Source organism: Rhinichthys klamathensis, unplaced genomic scaffold (genome assembly GCF_029890125.1).
Source record: "Rhinichthys klamathensis goyatoka isolate OS25496 unplaced genomic scaffold, OSU_Roscu_1.1 h1tg000750l_1, whole genome shotgun sequence".
In the NCBI taxonomy this organism is placed as follows: domain Eukaryota; kingdom Metazoa; phylum Chordata; class Actinopteri; order Cypriniformes; family Leuciscidae; genus Rhinichthys; species Rhinichthys klamathensis.
The window spans coordinates 696,893-717,500 of NW_026607158.1; the positions used below are offsets into that span (position 1 = coordinate 696,893).

Genomic DNA, 20,608 nt, shown 5'->3' on the forward strand with positions numbered 1-20,608 from the left:
TGGAAACTTCTGCCAAATATTTCTTTATGGGTCCTGCACATAATAGAAAAGGGTTACAGAATTCAGTTCGGTTCTCGTCCGCCCAGATTTCAAGGGGTCCTTCCCACAGTGGTGGACCCACAGCAGGCTCTGGTTATGGAGCAGGAAGTTCTGACACTTCTTCAAAAAGGAGCGATAGAGAGGGTGCCTCCTCCCAACAGAGAGTCAGGGTTTTACAGCCGTTACTTCATTGTTCCGAAAAAGGATGGAGGGTTGCGTCCTATTCTAGATCTGCGCCAGTTAAACAGCAGAGTTCAAAAACTCAAGTTCAGGATGCTCACACTCAAGCAAATTGTTTCACAGATTCAGTCCGAGGACTGGTTTGTCACAATAGACCTGAAAGACGCTTATTTCCATGTATCTATCCATCCTCATCACAGGAAGTTCCTGAGGTTCGCTTTCGGGGGCGAAGCTTACCAGTATCGGGTTCTGCCGTTTGGCCTAGGTTTATCACCCCGCACCTTTACAAAATGCGTGGATGCAGCTCTGGCTCCCTTGAGACTCCAGGGCATTCGCGTATTAAATTATATCGACGATTGGTTGATTTTAGCTCAGTCAGAGCAGTTGGCGGTTCGGCATCGAGATGTCGTTCTGTCTCACATAAAGGAGTTGGGGTTGCGGCTCAACACCAAGAAGAGTGTTCTCCTCCCTACTCAGAGGACCACTTTTTTAGGTGTAATTTGGGATTCGACCACAATGCAGGCACGTCTATCTCCTGCTCGGATCACTGCGATTCTCACAGCCGTAAAAAATGTAAAACTAGGCCAGTCACTCACTGTGAAACAGTTTCAGAGACTGTTGGGGCTCATGGCAGCAGCGTCCAACGTGATTACTTTTGGCCTGCTGTACATGAGACCCCTGCAGTGGTGGCTCAGAACCAAGGGGTTTTCTCCGAGGGGAAATCCGTTCCGCAAGATCAAGGTCACGCGGCTATGCCTTCGTGCTTTGGTCATGTGGAAGAAACCTTGGTTCCTCGCCCAGGGCCCAGTGCTGGGAGCTTCTTGTCGACGCGTCACGCTTTCGACGGATGCTTCCCTCACAGGATGGGGGGCGGTCATGAGTGGCCGCTCGGCGCAAGGTCTTTGGCAGGACCATCATCTGTCATGGCACATAAATCGTTTGGAGATGATGGCGGTATTTCGAGCTCTCAAATATTTCCTGCCAGACCTGAGAGGCCATCATGTGTTGGTTCGTACGGACAACACGTCAGTGGTTTCATATATCAACCATCAGGGGGGTCTGAGGTCACGTCACCTTTGCAAGTAGGCCCATCAGATCCTCCTATGGGCCCAGGGGAAGTTGCTATCTCTCAGAGCAGTTTACATTCCGGGGCGTCAGAATGTGGGAGCAGATATACTGTCAAGGCAGGGGCTGAGGCCCGGGGAGTGGAGACTTCACCCCGAGGTGGTGGAGCTCCTGTGGGAGAAATTTGGTCGTGCTCAGATAGACCTTTTCGCATCCTCAGATACAACCCATTGTCCCATGTGGTTCTCTCTCACGCACCCAGCTCCTCTCGGACTGGATGCGATGGTGCAGGTGTGGCCGAGGCTGCACCTGTATGCATTTCCCCCGATATCATTGCTCCCGGGGGTTCTGGAGAGGGTTCGCCGGGAAGGGGCCCGTCTGCTACTAATAGCCCCTTACTGGCCGACTCGAGTTTGGTTCTCGGACTTGGTGTCTCTTCTGAACGGCTCTCCCATGGAGATTCCAATCAGGAGGGACCTGCTGTCCCAGGTAGAGGGCACGATTTTTCACCCTCGGCCGGAGTTGTGGAAACTGTGGGCCTGGCCTCTGAGGGGGCCAGGCTCATAGAATCCGGTCTCTCGACTGAGGTCGTTGAGACCATTCTCCATTCCAGAGCCCCTTCCACGAGAAGACTGTATGCGCTGAAATGGAAATTATTCTCCACCTGGTGTGGTGAGCGTCAGTTAGATCCTGTTAACTGCCCTGTTGGTTCAGTTCTCGATTTTCTGCAAGACCGTTTCTCTGCTGGATTATCTTCTTCCACCTTAAAAGTTTATGTGGCGGCTATATCGGCCTATCATACCCCTCTGGGGGGTACTTCTATTGGGAGAGATCCTCTGATTATTCGTTTTCTCCGTGGTACATTGAGGTTGAGACCTGCACTGCACTCTAGAGCACCGGCTTGGGATTTAGCCATTGTACTTGAGGGTCTGGCTCTGGCTCCCTTCGAGCCTATTGAAGAGGTTTCAGAAAAATTCCTCACTTTGAAAGCTTTGTTTCTCCTTGCTATTTCTTCTATCAAGAGAATTGGAGATTTGCATGCCCTGTCGGTTGCTCCTTCATGCCTGGAATTTGCACCTGGTATGGTGAAAGCATTTCTATACCCTAAACTGGGCTATATACCTAAGGTCCCAGTGAATGTTGGGGGTCCAATAGTGTTGCAGGCCTTTTATCCTCCACCTTTTAATACCCCAGATCAGGAACAATTGAACCTGTTATGTCCAGTTCGGGCATTAGATGCCTACGTTCACAGAGCTGCCCTGTGGCGTAAGTCAGAGCAATTATTTGTATGTTTTGGGTCACCCAGAAGAGGGTGCCCTGCATCGAAACAGGTTATGAGCAAATGGATAGTCGAGGCTATTTCATTGGCTTATGAAGCGGCCGGTCAGCCTTCACCTATGGCTGTACGGGCCCATTCTACTAGGAGTATGGCGGCCTCTACGGCCTTAGTTTCGGGTGTTTCCCTTCTTGACATTTGTAATGCGGCAGGCTGGTCCTCTCCGCATACATTTGTCAGGTTTTATGACCTTGACCTCTCCACTCCTGGGGCGAGGTTGCTTGCTTCTTAGTGTGCGCCAAGGACTTCACACAGAACGGGCATTTGTCACTATGGCGTAGTGGGTATGGGGTTCCCACCGCGTCTCAAACGCAGCTCGAAGTTCCCTTGAAAGGGAACGTCTCAGGTTACGTATGTAACCCTGGTTCCCTGAGAGGGAACGAGACGCTGCGTTTGCCTGCCATACTTCCTGCATACCCTGATCGACTTACTTCAGACTTTTCAGAAGCTGTCGCGGTCTGTTTTCAAGGGTGCTTTATAGTTTCCTGGTCTATGACGTCACCTATGACGTATCGGGCTTCCATTGGACTGATTTTACACGTGCTTCATGACGCAATCACGCAGAGCGTTCCCACCGCGTCTCAAACGCAGCGTCTCGTTCCCTCTCAGGGAACCAGGGTTACATACGTAACCTGAGACGTTTTCTGCACAGCTACGAAGCGCGGCAGGTTAGAGTGTTTTGGATTGCATAAAATAGTAAAAGAAACGAACAAATACATGGCGAAAGAAGTGGTAGACGGCAGAAGAGGGGATTGGGATGATATTTAATTAAACTTGGGAGGCGGATGGCCGTTTCACGTATCTTAGCATGTGGTGTGTGCATGCATATGAATGCATGCATTTGTTATCCATGCAAATGAAAACTGTGCAACCCAATGTCACAAAAAAGACTTGTATATATATGTATTATAGTTCATTTTTCAACTTTAAAGTGTTAGTTTCTTTCGTTCGTGATTTTTCTGTTTTTTTTTCTAAATAAAAATCTCTAAATTCTATGAACATTTCTCGAACCTTTAAATGTTCTAAAAATCAGTACATTTATTCTCATTTTTTATTTTTGTCTATTTCTCACCACACACAGTAATGGTCAATAACTGTAATTTGTTGAAAGCTAATCTTTTTCTGAAAAAGATGACACCTTGCACATGAAGATAGCACAGGATTTTACAGTCAAAAAATCAAAATGTGAGAAAAACACCTATTTTAGCTTCAGGGTCTAAAGGGTTAATGGCATCTATTCCACTTTGACTGAAGTGCACAAGTGTTAATGTTGACAACGTTGCATGACGTGAATATAATGCGGTATATTGGTCAAAAACATTGAAATGTAGACATTTTAGGTGCATCACCAGAAAAATGCCTGAGGCTGGATACCGGAGAACAAACCGAGAAGAGCTAGACCAGTAACACACGCCTGTATGTGAGTCCATCATCTGTGCTGGGCACTATGAGAATATTAGCGGAAAAAATAACCACGATTCTTAGCGAATAATCAGAATGGTGACATCTTACTGAGATTAAGCCTTTACTCTGATTATTGGAAAATAATCACATTATTGGTGCACATGTAAACGTACTGTAGTCAGCTCCCAGCTTTTAAATGTTGCTTTATACCATTATTGATGGCAAAAACAATGTTTTCCTACTACATATTTAGCTCATCACCATTTAACTCTTTAAATTTAGCTTTAAAAAACCTATAATATGATATTTATTGGAATTTTCCAATTGTAATGTGACCCATTTAAAGCATTATTGTGGCATGTTGTCACTGAAGAGATCTTAATGAACTGCATTTATTCTTGGACAATAATGGTGATGTTCAACAGTTTGATATGGAAGTCCTCACTTTAGAACTTTCCAGTAGGTGTAACTAGTGTATATATACACTCACCTAAAGGATTATTAGGAACACCTGTTCAATTTCTCATTAATGCAATTAAAGTTAATTATCTAATCAACCATTCACATGGCAGTTGCTTCAAAGCATTTAGGGGTGTGGTCCTGCATTTGTGAAGCCACAACACGCACAACCTTGAGGCGGATGGGCTACAACAGCAGAAGACCCCACCGGGTACCACTCATCTCCACTACAAATAGGAAAAAGAGGCTACAATTTGCAAGACCTCACCAAAATTGGACAGTTGAAGACTGTAAAAATGTTGCCTGGTCTGATGAGTCTCGATTTCTGTTGAGACATTCAGATGGTAGAGTCAGAATTTGGCGTAAACAGAATGAGAACATGGATCCATCATGCCTTGTTACCGCTGTGCAGGCTGGTGGTGGTGGTGTAATGGTGTGGGGGATGTTTTCTTGGCACACTTTAGGCCCCTTAGTGCCAATTGGGCATCGTTTAAATGCCACGGCCTACCTGAGCATTGTTTCTGACCATGTCCATCCCTTTATGGCCACCATGTCCCCATCCTCTGATGGCTACTTCCAGCAGGATAATGCACCATGTCACAAAGCTCGAATCATTTCAAATTGGTTTCTTGAACATGACAATGAGTTCACTGTACTAAAATGGCCCCCACAGTCACCAGATCTCAACCCAATAGAGCATCTTTGGGATGTGGTGGAACGGGACCTTCATGCCCTGGATGTGCATCCCACAAATCTCCATCAACTGCAAGATGCTATCCTATCAATATGGGCCAACATTTCTAAAGAATGCTTTCAGCACCTTGTTGAATCAATGCCACGTAGAATTAAGGCAGTTCTGAAGGCGAAAGGGGGTCAAACACAGTATTAGTATGGTGTTCCTAATAATCCTATAGGTGAGTGTATATATATTTCAAGTGATGGATGTTATCATTATGTTCTGGGCAGTGTTGGGGAAGTTACTTTTAAAAAGTAGTGTAACTCGTTACTCGTTACTTCTTAAAAAAAGTAATCCGTTACTTTACTTTGCAGAACCCAATATATGTTCCTAAATGTGCAGGCCTACACAAAGTTCTACTATGCATAATGCCATATATAATGCCACAAATGCATAATGCATTTGTCAAAATTTTGAATATTTATGAAGAAATGCCCATTAATGGATAGGCATATGCATGGGCGGCGCTAGGGAGGGGCTAGAAAGAAAGTCCCCAAGAAAGACCAAATCTCCCCGTTAACACCCCCAAAAATAATTTCTGGAAGCAATTAGATTTAGGCTGTATTCATGGTATACACGCATGGTGAAGAAAAAAAGAGAAAACTTATTTTGTAATGTGTTACACACAACACTGGTTCTGGGGTATTTGAGGAAATAAGTGTGTAGCCTACGTTTACCGCCTTATTCCAAATGGAGGCATATTTATGTTATATTTTAAGTATGTTATAATCTTATTAGGTTACAGGTTTGTTTTATTATCATCCCTGGTCTCCAGACTGTGTGTCTGTGTATGCTTGATAAGTCACAGTGTGCAGGCATCACGCCTTTAGGTTTCATTTTCATTCGATTGATGGCCATCAATGTTTGGTATTTGTGTTTGTGTTTTCATTGGAGGTTTACAACCTAACTAACTAGTGAACTAACATGCTAAATAACGTCACTTATATCCAGCTGACAGGCTAGCATAGCGGTAGCTTTCAGGCTACCTAGTTTGTGGATGATTATTGTGTATTTGTGCGAAATAAAAGCTCATAAAGTGACTCGAGGTGTATCCGCCGTACTTGTCCTGAAACCCTTCCAGTGGGGAGTTTCTTGAGTTATAGCAGGTAAAAGAACTGGACACTCACATTGATGTCCTCTAGATCCAGGAAGTTGAGGATGATGCCGTTCCTCTTCCAGATGATGGGTGGCCTCAGGGTGCCCTGGATGGCACAGGACAGCACCACGCTCAGGCCCACGGTCACTGTTGTGATGCTCAGACGCTTCCCGTCCGCTAGACTGAGCTGGACCACCTCTGCAACACACAACAGCACCATTACCATCCACCATCACACAAAGAGATTCTTTTCTTTCTTCAATTGGTCATTCATTTATTAGTTTATTAGCAAATAACACTCCACATAGAAAAACTAAATAAAAGAAACAATTTTGTTTAAATAGTATTTTGGCTTGACACCATTGATGTGCAGAACACATACTGGCTTTATATTATGTTATATTATTATTTATTTTATTTGTCATTTTATTAATTTTTAGTGTGTTTATTTTTTAATGCATTACAGAAAATGTTATGCTTATTTTTAAAAGACAATTAAACATTGACTATTGTAACTGAAATTTAAGGTATGAACCAAACTATAAATATAATTTGAGAAAAACTAATACATTTGATAAACACATTTTTTATACAAATGTATTTGTGGTCCAGTAGTGGAGTTAGCTTATGCATTTACATTATGGGGCACTTTTTTGTATATATATATTTTTAAATTAATTAATTAATTAATATTATTTATTGTTTTATTCATATTTCTGATTGTTAAACAACTCAAAAACTTGTTTGTATCTGCCTTTGATTTATATATATTTATTTGGATGTTAAAATACTTTCTCATCATGTCTCACTTTAATATTCAGAGTGATTATTAGTAAAGCATTGGTTGATTTCCTGCAAAGTGTAACACTGTGTCTCTTATTGATTGGTTTGTTTAATCACGACTCAACCAATGGTGTCAATTTTGGGGGCGGGACTTTCAGTTTGGCTGACCAATTGCGGGCTGTGGTTGTGTTCAGGAACCTGTCATTATTTGTTCAATTCAGTTTGTGGATGTTAGAGACACAGGAATGGTTTAAGCTTCAAGCGTTTGCTCTTTAGAAAGCAAATGCCACTTTAAAATGATTTTTGGTGACAATATTTTTTTCCATGACAATGATTTGAGGATGATATTTTAAAAATATGAGCCAGTTGAATCCACAAACATTTGACAGACAGTTGTGTGTGCAAACAAGAACAGCTCAGACAACGCAAATGTCTCCGTCTGACCCCGGGTCAACAGTAGTCTGGCGTTCTGGGGTGTGTTTCCCGTAACTCACTGCTTCACTATCACAGTCCGATGCATCGCTGAAGAATCCACTAGCTCGTCTCCACTGTTTCCCGAAACCATATTGTCGCAAATTGGTCGTTCAACCGCGCTGGTTAATGATGTCACGCAGGTGTTGGAGTAATAACTACTGTTAATGAATCTGTTAGAGATCGAATTAATGCGAGATGTTTCGATATAAATCACGATCATGACATCAGAGGAATATCTCTCATTTCTCTCAGTTATTTCGCTTTATTTCCAGATTCACTCATAGACTCGTTCTCACACACTAGAGCTCGTTCACACACACTAGAGCTCGTTCACACACACTAGAGCTCGCTCACACACACTAGAGCTCGTTCTCACACACTAGAGCTCGTTCACACACACTAGAGCTCGTTCACACACACTAGAGCTCCGTCACACACACTAGAGCTCGTTCACACATGCGCACTCTTCACAAACTACGCTTAAATCTCTTGACAAACTCAAAGACGTAAATGACATTTGTATGTGTTCTAGATTAAAGACACCGGTTGGACTGAATGTCAGATTGCTTATTTTGCTCAAGATCAGGATTTATTGAGTCCACATGTCATGAACACTAGAAACTCTGCTTCTAACCACAGCTCGAGATCTGTCGCTCACACACACAACTCTGAGATGCTGTCGCTCACACACACAACTCTGAGATGCTGTCGCTCACACACACACAACTCTGAGATGCTGTCGCTCACACACACAACTCTGAGATGCTGTCGCTCACACACACAACTCTGAGATGCTGTCGCTCACACACACAACTCTGAGATGCTGTCGCTCACACACACACAACTCTGAGATGCTGTCACTCACACACACAACTCTGAGATGCTGTCGCTCACACACACAACTCTGAGATGCTGTCGCTCACACACACAACTCTGAGATGCTGTCGCTCACACACACAACTCTGAGATGCTGTCGCTCACACACACAACTCTGAGATGCTGTCGCTCACACACACACAACTCTGAGATGCTGTCGGTCACACACACACAACTCTTGAGATGCTGTCGCTCACACACACAACTCTGAGATGCTGTCGCTCACACACACAACTCTGAGATGCTGTCGCTCACACACACAACTCTGAGATGCTGTCGCTCACACACACAACTCTGAGATGCTGTCGCTCACACATACAACTCTTGAGATGCTGTCGCTCACACACACAACTCTGAGATGCTGTCGCTCACACACACAACTCTGAGATGCTGTCGCTCACACACACAACTCTGAGATGCTGTCACTCACACACACAACTCTGAGATGCTGTCACTCACACACACAACTCTGAGATGCTGTCGCTCACACACACAACTCTGAGATGCTGTCACTCACACACACACCTCTGAGATGCTGTCGCTCACACACACAACTCTGAGATGCTGTCGCTCACACACACAACTCTGAGATGCTGTCGCTCACACACACAACTCTGAGATGCTGTCGCTCACACACACAACTCTGAGATGCTGTCGCTCACACACACAACTCTGAGATGCTGTTTGCGAATGTTCGTTAGAACGATGGTTTCGGGAAACACAGACTCGTTGAACTGATGATAACGACAGATTTGTTGTTGTGTTAGTGTTGTGTTGGTGTTGTATTGGTGTCGGTGTTGTGTTGGTGTTGTGTTGGTGTTGTGTTGGTGTCAGTGTTGGTGTCGGTGTTGTGTTGGTGTTGTGTTGGTGTTGTGTTGGTGTTGTGTTGGTGTTAGTGTTGGTGTCCGTGTTGTGTTGGTGTCGGTGTTGTGTCGGTGTTGTGTTGGTGTCTGTGTTGTGTTGGTGTATGTGTTGTGTTGGTGTTGTGTTGGTGTTAGTGTTGGTGTCGGTGTTGTGTTGATGTCTGTGTTGTGTTGGTGTCGGTGTTGTGTTGGTGTTAGTGTTGTGTTGGTGTTAGTGTTGTGTTGGTGTCGGTGTTGTGTTGGGGTCGGTGTTGTGTTGGTGTCGGTGTTGTGTTGGTGTCGGTGTTGGTGTCGGTGTTGTGTTGGTGTCTGTGTTGTGTTGGTGTCTGTGTTGTGTTGGTGTCGGTGTTGTGTTGGTGTCTGTGTTGTGTTGGTGTTAGTGTTGTGTCGGTGTCTGTGTTGTGTAGGTGTTGGTGTCGGTGTTGTGTTGGTGTCTGTGTTGTGTTGGTGTCGGTGTTGTGTTGGTGTCGGTGTTGTGTTGGTGTCGGTGTTGTGTTGGTGTCGGTGTTGTGTTGGTTTTGGTGTTGTGTCGGTGTTGTGTTGGTGTTGGTGTTGTGTTGGTGTCTGTGTTGGTGTTAGTGTCGGTGTTGTGTTGGTGTCGGTGTTGTGTTGGTGTCGGTGTTGTGTCGGTGTTGTGTTGGTGTCGGTGTTGTGTTGGTGTCGGTGTTGTGTCTGTGTTGTGTTGGTGTCGGTGTTGTGTCTGTGTTGTGTTGGTGTCGGTGTTGTGTTGGTGTCGGTGTTGTGTTGGTTTTGGTGTTGTGTCGGTGTTGTGTTGGTGTTGGTGTTGTGTTGGTGTCTGTGTTGGTGTTAGTGTCGGTGTCGGTGTTGTGTCGGTGTTGGTGTTGGTGTCGGTGTTGTGTTGGTGTCTGTGTTGGTGTTAGTGTTAGTGTCGGTGTCGGTGTTGTGTTGGTGTCTGTGTGGTGTCGGTGTTGTGTTGGTGTCGGTGTTGTGTTGGTGTCTGTGTTGTGTTGGTGTCGGTGTTGTGTTGGTTTTGGTGTTGTGTCGGTGTTGTGTTGGTGTTGGTGTTGTGTTGGTGTCTGTGTTGGTGTTAGTGTCGGTCTCTGTGTTGTGTTGGTGTCTGTGTTGGTGTTGTATTGGTGTCTGTGTTGTGTTGGTGTTGTGTTAGTGTTAGGTGTGCTGACAGCAGTGTAAACACAGCACGTTGATGCTCCAGTGCTTCAGAAACACATCTGCATGCTGGTGTCCGTCTGCCTTCTGCTCTCTGGAACACGTGTGCTGTTGAGGGATCTCCTGACAGTTGCAGCTTTAATACTTTCAAATGAGAAGAGGTAATTTGGGCGATGTGAAGAAGAGCACTGTGGAGCTGAACACATTGATTTGCACAAGATTAACTGGTACAGTTGAAAAGAAGCTGGATAAATTTGGGGACATCATTTACGCATATGGAAGTGAGAGGTTTGGTTTGGAAAAAAGGAAGGAAAAAGTACAAACTACTCCTGGAATGTCTAGACGGCAGCAGAAAATTGAAGGGTTAGTTAGAGAAAGGAGACAGCTGAGGAAGCAATGGAAAAGAGCAGAACAAAGTCAGAAGGAGGGACTCAATCTCTTACAAAGGACAATAAAAGATAAGCTGGCAACATTACGCAGAGCTGAGCGCCTACGGAAACGCTACAAAAAGAAGGAACGTGCGAGGGCTAATTTCTATAAAGACCCATTCAAATTCGTAAAGAAGTAATTCACCAGTGAGAAGAATGGCACTTTAAAAACATCTAGGATTGAGCTAGAGAGATATTTGGAGGACACGCATACAGATGCAAAAAGGCATGAGCCTATGTCAATTCCATCAGACATACCACCTATCAACCCACCAGAATACCAAATGGAGGTCTGTGCACCTAAGTGGAAAGAGGTAGAGCAGGCTGTGAGAAAGGCAAGGGCTTCATCATCTCCAGGGCCTAATGGAGTTCCGTACAGAGTGTACAAGAGTGCTTCAGGAGTTCTGCGAATTCTGTGGAAATTGATAAAAGTGGCATGGGAAAAACAGGTTGTAACTAGAGCATGGCGCAGAGCAGGTGGAGTCTTTATACCTAAAGAAAAAGATGCTACAAGCATCAGTCAGTTTCGTCCTATTTCACTATTAAACGTTGAGGGTAAGATTTTCTTCAGCATTATTACCCAGAGATTGTCCACCTACCTGTTAAAGAATGGCTTCATTGACACCTCAGTTCAAAAAGCGGTTATTCCAGGGTTCTCAGGATGCTTAGAACACATCAATGTTATCTGGCAACGAATTCAGTCAGCTAAAAAGGAGAGGAAGGAGCTCCATGTGACATTCCTGGATTTGGCTAAGGCATATGGTTCAGTGCCACATGAGCTTCTTTGGGCAGCATTTGATTTTTTCAGAGTACCAATGTCAATAACAAATTTAGTGAAAGCCTATTTTGGAGATTTGCAATTCAGTTTCTCAACTCCAAAATTCAGCACTGCATGGCAATGCCTAGAGGTTGGAATAATGGCAGGATGCACCATTTCTCCACTGGCTTTTACCATGGCGATGGAAGTAATCATGAGGGCATCAAAATGGGTAGTAGGAGGAGAGCGCTTGGCTTCTGGGATGCGACTACCACCAATCAGAGCATACATGGATGACATGACAACCATGACTACAACAGTAGCCTGCACTAATCGGTTATTGGGGAAGTTAACAGATAATATTGAATGGGCACGAATGAAATTTAAGCCCTCTAAATCAAGGAGCATCTCGATAGTTAAAGGAAAGGTAGTAGATAAAACATTCTTCATTAATGGTGAGGGAATACCAACAGTTTCTGAGAAGCCAGTGAAGAGTCTTGGGAGATGGTACGATGGGGATCTAAAGGACACAGTTCGGGTGGGAGAAGTTAGACGACAAGCAGTGGAAGGGTTGAAGAGCATAAACAGCTGTGCTCTACCTGGTAAACTAAAACTCTGGTGCTTTCAGTTTGGTCTACTGCCGAGGTTGCTGTGGCCACTGACCGTGTACGAGGTTTCTTTGACAACAGTGGAGAAGCTGGAAGCGTTGGTAAGTTCATACATCAGGAAATGGTTGGGAGTTCCACGCTGCCTCAGCAGAGTAGGACTTTATAGTAAAGGAATATTGCAGCTGCCAGTCTCTGCTTTAACCGAGGAGTTCAAGTGTGCCAAGGTCAGACTGGAAATGACCTTAGTAGAGTCACGAGACAAATGTGTAAGGGAGGCAGCCCCTGTGTTAAAAACTGGTAGAAAGTGGTCAGCAAAGAAATCTGTAGTAGAGGCAAAGGCTGCCCTTCAAATTAGGGATATCGTGGGACAGGTACAGCATGGAAGAGGGGGTTTTGGGCTCAGTTTAGCTCCTCCTAAATGGCACAAGGCAGGCCCAGCTCAAAGAAGGAAGCTGGTAGTCAACGAGGTGCGACAGCAGGAGGAGAGGATGAGGTGTATAAAGGCCATTTCACAGGCCAAGCAGGGAGAGTGGATGAGATGGGAGAGTGTGGAACAACGTAAGATGGGCTGGCAAGACCTTTGGTCAATGGAAGAGAGTAGGATCAGTTTCCTTATTAGGTCAACATATGATGTTCTCCCATCACCGCAGAACCTAAACCTCTGGGTAGGAGAGGATCCCTCTTGTCCTTTGTGTTCATCACCTGCCACATTAAGGCACATTTTGACAGGATGTAAGGTGGCTCTTAGCCAAGGTCGGTTTACTTGGCGCCATGACCAAGTACTGCGATGTTTGGCTTTAGCATTAGAAGGCAAGCGTAACATGACCAATAAGTTGCCACCTGTTCTAGCAAAACATTACACGCAGAAGACAATATTCCTCCGCCCAGGCGAGCAACCACCAAGAAAAGGTGTTAACACCAATTCTCGCCCAGGACAACTGGAAGCTGCTAGGGACTGGAAGATGCTGGCTGATCTTGACCAACGGCTTATTTTTCCACCTGAGATTGCCACCACTAACCTACTACCAGATATTGTTTTGTGGTCTGGATCAGCACGCATTGTTCAACTGATAGAGTTAACAGTGCCATGGGAGGATGCGGTAGATGAGGCATATGAGAGGAAGAAACTGCGGTATGCTCATCTGGCCACTGAAGCAGAACAGCGAGGATGGAGAGTCCAGGTTTATCCAGTGGAAGTGGGTTGTCGAGGTTTTGTGGCACACTCTACAACCCGGTTCCTCAGAGACGTCGGATTCAGTGGCCAAGAGTTGCGTCGCACAGTAAAGAACTTATCTGAAGCAGCAGAAAGGAGCAGCAACTGGCTGTGGTTGAGACGGAAAGATTCTAGCTGGCTGTGTACAGGCCGCCACGCTACGGTTTCGTAGAGTTCTTGAAAACTTGAAGAGTCTGTTGGTTTGTTTGTATACGTTCCTGTGGATATTGCGTGAATGACGGGTGGTTGGGTAGATATTGTGTTTTGCGGTAGGTGGTATGCCATACGGAACCGTTGTCCACTGAAAGTGCATATTGACGCACCAGTGGGGCTCGACAGCCTTAGTCAACGGGTTGGCGCGTATGGTTGGGTCGCGGAGAGATTGTGATATTGTGGTTAGGTCTCAGCAACAAGAGGGATGTAGAGGTCAGTAAGCTGGGCTGAGTTGAGTGGGGGACGGAGGGGGGTGACTCTGGGACGCCAGAGTCACTGTCGAGCCCTCTTGAGGTGTCGTGGGCTAGTCGACGAAACACTGAGGACGGAAGGTGCCCACTTGAAGACCCTAGAGATGTCCCCTACTCGGTTCAATCCAGACGGTTGTCGTGCTGGTCCTGTAGTTGCAGCCGTCGCGTGCGCTGACGCACCAAGTACACTGCAGCCGTTAACGCCGGACAGAAGGGGAGTCACACTACCTTATGGAAAGAAGCGTAAATGGACGGAGAAGCATAGTTTACTGTAAAGCTACGTCTTAGTTTTGCTTATCTTGGCGAAAGCCGAGTACAAATCAGCATGAAGTTTTAACATCTACTCTCGTGTAATGGAAATCATGCCCTGGTTAGAGGGAACACCTGCCTGTCAAACCCGAGCGCGAGAGGAACGTCCCAAACACGCTTTGCACATGTCACGTCCTCCACCGAAGCTACTGCAGCATTCGCCTCACTAACAACCAATCCTGATATCCCTGTGATAAGACACTGCACTGACTCTTTCAGTGTTTGCTCAGCTACAACTAATGCTCTTCTCCATCACTGAAAACTGTCAAATGCATTTTTTATATGGTTCTAATTGAAAATTATGGGTCTTTAGAAGACAATATCCCTGTGTTTATTTATAGAACATATGGCCGGTTTCACGGAGAAGGCTTAAGATAGTCCCAGTTGCATGTTTGAGCTGTTTAACTAAAAGCTTGTTCACGCCACAGAATAAAAAATACAAAGGTAAAAAAATTCTCACAATTGCGAGTTTACATCTTGCAATTCTAACTTTTCTGAGTTGCATGATATAAAGACGCAATTGCGAGATATAAAGTCAGAATTGCGTGATATAAAGTCGCAATTGCGAGTTTACATCTTGCAATTCTAACTTTTCTGAGTTGCATGATATAAAGACGCAATTGCGAGATATAAAGTCAGAATTGCGTGATATAAAGTCGCAATTGCGAGATATAAAGTCAAAATTGTGAGATATAAAGTCAGAATTGTGAGATATAAAGTCAGAATTGTGAGATATAAAGTCAGAATTGCGTGATATAAAGTCGCAATTGAGATATAAAGTCAGAATTGCGTGATATAAAGTCGCAATTGAGATATAAAGTCAGAATTGCGTGATATAAAGTCGCAATTGAGAGATATAAAGTCAGAATTGAATGATATAAAGTCGCAATTGAGATGTAAAGTCAGAATTGCGAGATATAGTCAGAATTGCATGATATAAAGTCGCAATTGAGATTTAAAGTCAGAATTGCGAGATATAGTCAGAATTGCGTGATATAAAGTCGCAATTGAGATATAAAGTCAGAATTGCGTGATATAAAGTCGCAATTGAGATATAAAGTCAGAATTGCGTGATATAAAGTCGCAATTGAGATATAAAGTCAGAATTGCGTGATATAAAGTCGCAATTGCGAGATATAAAGTCAGAATTGCGTGATATAAAGTCGCAATTGCGAGATATAAAGTCAGAATTGCGTGATATAAAGTCGCAATTGCGAGATATAAAGTCAGAATTGCGTAATATAGAGTCAGAATTGCGTGATATAAAGTCGTAATTGTGAGATATAAAGTCAGAATTGCGAGATATAAAGTCAGAATTGCGAGATATAAAGTCGCAATTGCAAGATATAAAGTCAGAATTGTGAGATATAAAGTCAGAATTGTGAGATATAAAGTCAGAATTGTGAGATATAAAGTCAGAATTGTGAGATATAAAGTCAGAATTGCGAGATATAAAGTCAGAATTGCGAGATATAAAGTCAGAATTGTGAGGTATAAAGTCAGAATTGTGAGATATAAAGTCAGAATTGTGAGATATAAAGTCAGAATTGCGAGATATAAAGTCAGAATTGCGAGATATAAAGTCAGAATTGTGAGATATAAAGTCAGAATTGTGAGATATAAAGTCAGAATTGTGAGATATAAAGTCAGAATTGCGAGATATAAAGTCAGAATTGCGAGATATAAAGTCAGAATTGCGAGATATAAAGTCAGAATTGCGAGATATAAAGTCAGAATTGCGAGATATAAAGTCAGAATTGCGAGATATAAAGTCAGAATTGCGAGATATAAAGTCAGAATTGGTAAAGTCAGAATTGGTAAAGTCAGAATTGCGAGATATAAAGTCAGAATTGCGAGATATACAGTCAGAATTGCGAGATATATAGTCGCAATTGCGAGATATAAAGTCAGAATTGGTAAAGTCAGAATTGTGAGATATAAAGTCAGAATTGTGAGACATAAAGTCACTTGCAATTCTGACTTTTTCTGTCTTCTCAGAATTGCATGTTTAATCTCACAGTTCTGACTTCCATAGAAAGCAACCTGAACTGATATAACTTACAATATGTCAGTGTCATTGTTTTGTCTCAAGATTCACATCAGTAATGTTTTTTTTTTCTAAGGCACGTTGATAAAACCCACTCAAATGAATTGTGAGATATAAAGTCAGAATTGCCCTAATTGAACTAAGGCTTAATCCTGGCTTAATCTAAGCCCTGTCTGTGGAACCAGGGGCCTGTACCATGAAGCCTGTTTAGGTGGCTAGCCAGCTATGTTTCAGCTTAGTTTCCGCCAACCCTGGGTTTTAGGTACTATGAAAGTAGCTCGGCTTTAATCGGTGTTCGTTGCCATGGTTCCTTGGCTGCACGGCTAACCTGCTCCGGGGCAGGTTAAGTTCTGGATTCGAGAGCTCAGACTGAAGTTTGACCAATCAGCTGTGAGCAAAGAAACATATAGGTGACGTAACTAATTCCCAGTGTTTGTTGCAATGGCTTTACATTTTCTTTCAAATCCTGTGGACATCTCAGCGCAAATTGTTAGACGAGCACATCGTAGAGAAAGAGTTTTTAGCCGGACAAAATCCCCTTGCCTTTCCTGATAGTGTATGAAAGATACAGATTTTCTGCGGAAGGAATATCTTATCTTTGCGAACTTCTTGAGCCGCACATAAATAATTTAACACGTCGAATTCATGCACTTACTGTACCATAAATGGTATTGCGTTGCGGTTTTTTGCAAGTGGTAGCCTACATACTTGCACGATCGGTGATGCACAGAATCTAGGGGAAAACACGGTTTGTCGAACCATTCGCAAGGTGGTCCTCGCTCTGCAGGAGTACATTAATAGTTTAATAGTGTTCCCCAGACATTTATTGACCATGTCATAAGAGAGGGTTTTTATAAAATTGCCGGTAAAATATATTGATAGGGTGACATCACGTTTTTTTTTCTTTCAAAAAGCAAATTTCACAAATGTACTATATAATACAGTACATGTTAAGCATTATTTTAATCTCATGATAGGATTCCCTATAGAGTCATCGGAGCAATAGCCTGCACATGTTGCAATCTCCACTTCTCTAGGAGAACATGAGGCAGATTATGTTAATAGAAAGTCTTTTCACAGCCTTAATGTTCAGGTAGAGATTATGTGAACATGTGAAATTATTATTTTCTGTGAGATGAATCTTTAAATTAATAGTAAAATGAACAGATAACAATCTACTTTCCGTGAGTATGTTGTGTCAGCGCTTTGAGGAAAGCTAGTTAAATGTGGTACAGTACAAAACACTGTTAATTTGAATTGGGACAGCAAAACCTACACAATAACCCCCTATCATGACCCTCATGTGTCAGTAAAACCATAGTAAAAGTTAGAGATGATCTTTGGCATCCTAAAGGCATGTTTCAACTGTCTTCGGCGCTTAACAGTCACCAGAGTGGGCATCACAGATAGTGTCTGCATGTGCCATTCTGCACAATATAGCCACCATAGAAAGGAGCCAGAACACCACAGAAAGCTTCTCCCCGATGAAACTGACCCGAACACACTTGACCACCCAGCTGGTGCAAATGTAGGTGCAATCACCATACAATATTACACTTAATAAAAGCACATTGAAACTGCAGATAGGTCTCAAACTGTTTTATGGTTTTGTGGGATGGGGGGGAGAAAGAAAGCAATAGAAAGTTGCATTAATAAATATTCATGCTAAAGTGTTACTTGGTTAAATAAGTTCACATGCTGAGATCAGTTTAATCTAGCTGTTGCATTTATTTTTTAAATGTGAGCCTCCTCAGCTCACAGTCAGGCTCCTTTAGTGTGCAGTCTAGCTCTATAGGCTCCTTTAGTGTGCAGTCTAGCTCTATAGGCTCCTTTAGTGTGCAGTCTAGCTCTATAGGCTCCTTTAGTGTGTAGTCTAGCTCTATAGGCTCCTTTAGTGTGCAGTCTAGCTCTATAGGCTCCTTTAGTGTGCAGTCTAGCTCTATAGGCTCCTTTAGTGTGCAGTCTAGCTCTATAGGCTCCTTTAGTGTGCAGTCTAGCTCTATAGGCTCCTTTAGTGTGCAGTCTAGCTCTATAGGCTCCTTTAGTGTGCAGTCTAGCTCCATAGGCTCCTTTAGTGTGCAGTCTAGCTCTATAGGCTCCTTTAGTGTGCAGTCTAGCTCTATAGGCTCCTTTAGTGTGCAGTCTAGCTCTATAGGCTCCTTTAGTGTGCAGTCTAGCTCTATAGGCTCCTTTAGTGTGTAGTCTAGCTCTATAGGCTCCTTTAGTGTGCAGTCTAGCTCTATAGGCTAGCTCTATAGGCTCCTTTAGTGTGCAGTCTAGCTCTATAGGCTCCTTTAGTGTGCAGTCTAGCTCTATAGGCTCCTTTAGTGTGTAGTCTAGCTCTATAGGCTCCTTTAGTGTGCAGTCTAGCTCTATAGGCTCCTTTAGTGTGCAGTCTAGCTCTATAGGCTCCTTTAGTGTGCAGTCTAGCTCTATAGGCTCCTTTAGTGTGCAGTCTAGCTCCATAGGCTCCTTTAGTGTGCAGTCTAGCTCCATAGGCTCCTTTAGTGTGCAGTCTAGCTCTATAGGCTCCTTTAGTGTGCAGTCTAGCTCTATAGGCTCCTTTAGTGTGCAGTCTAGCTCTATAGGCTCCTTTAGTGTGCAGTCTAGCTCTATAGGCTCCTTTAGTGTGCAGTCTAGCTCCATAGGCTCCTTTAGTGTGCAGTCTAGCTCCATAGGCTCCTTTAGTGTGCAGTCTAGCTCCATAGGCTCCTTTAGTGTGCAGTCTAGCTCCATAGGCTCCTTTAGTGTGTAGTCTAGCTCTATAGGCTCCTTTAGTGTGCAGTCTAGCTCTATAGGCTCCTTTAGTGTGCAGTCTAGCTCCATAGGCTCCTTTAGTGTGCAGTCTAGCTCCATAGGCTCCTTTAGTGTGCAGTCTAGCTCCATAGGCTCCTTTAGTGTGCAGTCTAGCTCTATAGGCTCCTTTAGTGTGCAGTCTAGCTCCATAGGCTCCTTTAGTGTGCAGTCTAGCTCCATAGGCTCCTTTAGTGTGCAGTCTAGCTCTATAGGCTCCTTTAGTGTGCAGTCTAGCTCTATAGGCTCCTTTAGTGTGCAGTCTAGCTCTATAGGCTCCTTTAGTGTGCAGTCTAGCTCTATAGGCTCCTTTAGTGTGCAGTCTAGCTCTATAGGCTCCTTTAGTGTGCAGTCTAGCTCCATAGGCTCCTTTAGTGTGCAGTCTAGCTCTATAGGCTCCTTTAGTGTGCAGTCTAACTCCATAGGCTCCTTTAGTGTGCAGTCTAGCTCCATAGGCTCCTTTAGTGTGCAGTCTAGCTCTATAGGCTCCTTTAGTGTGCAGTCTAGCTCCATAGGCTCCTTTAGTGTGCAGTCTAGCTCTATAGGCTCCTTTAGTGTGCAGTCTAGCTCCATAGGCTCCTTTAGTGTGCAGTCTAGCTCTATAGGCTCCTTTAGTGTGCAGTCTAGCTCCATAGGCTCCTTTTGTAAAGGGCCCTGACTGAGTCTGTTTCCACCTGAAACATAATTCCACCACAAACATGATCATTACAAGTTTTTGGGAGGCTAATCAACTCACAAAAAGTTCCTTGAAAGTTCCTTGACAAACACCTGTAATATATGTCAAGGGTTTTAAATCCTTACCTTGTTCACATTTCTATTGAAGCCTGTTGAGGCTTCAGTTTCTGGGACAGGTTGTGAAAAATCCTCCAATAAAAGAGATGTGTAACTTGGGCCAGTCCCTGTTTTATGCCACACATTCAAATGTTTGCCTTAATAAAAAGCCCAGTGCATTCACCTCAGCAACTGTCCCAGAACACAGACAGTGTCTTCATCATTTCCTCCTCCCTGATAAATAAAAGTAGGCCAATATGTTTCTGGTGTTCTGTCTGCTGCATACTGACCTCTGTGTGGGAGACTGTGTGTGTGTGTGCTGGCTTCAACAGGGACACTGCATTTCCCTCTACTGCAGAACATACAGTCAGCCATATTTAAAACTTAAATAGTAATGTATCGCACACGTACCCAGTGTTACTTGCTTCGAGGAGCCGGCACCAGGGTCAGATTGTACAGCACCTGTAATCCCATCCATAATCGGCCGTCCCTTATTCCTATCAGAGCTAACTCAGTGTATTCTGGAGGAGTGGCCCTCCACTGGTTTTCTGAATTTCACTCTTTTTTCGGTTTGCCTCAAACAAGTGTTAATAAAAAAATAATAAAAGGTTGTGTGTAAATACTTACTAGGCTACTTTTAATTATATTTTTATATTTTGTCTTTATCAGCTGCCAAGAACGTTTGGAGTTGCATCTAAAAATCAATGAATATTAATCTTTATTAGTATATACATGCACATTTTTTTATATATTATAAAAATATAGGCTATATTTCACAC

The 20,608-nt window shown here is 43.7% G+C and overlaps 1 protein-coding gene across 2 annotated transcripts in view; it reads right to left on the reverse strand.

The window, feature by feature from the left end:
- fstl4 (follistatin-like 4) overlaps window positions 1–20,608 on the reverse strand; it is a 124,561-nt gene that overhangs the window by 61,155 nt on the left and 42,798 nt on the right. For both annotated transcript variants that reach the window (XM_056242751.1, XM_056242750.1), the window contains exon 3: window positions 6,347–6,513. In XM_056242751.1, coding sequence (XP_056098726.1) covers window positions 6,347–6,513 — 167 coding nt within the window. The remainder of the gene's footprint in view (window positions 1–6,346; window positions 6,514–20,608) is intronic.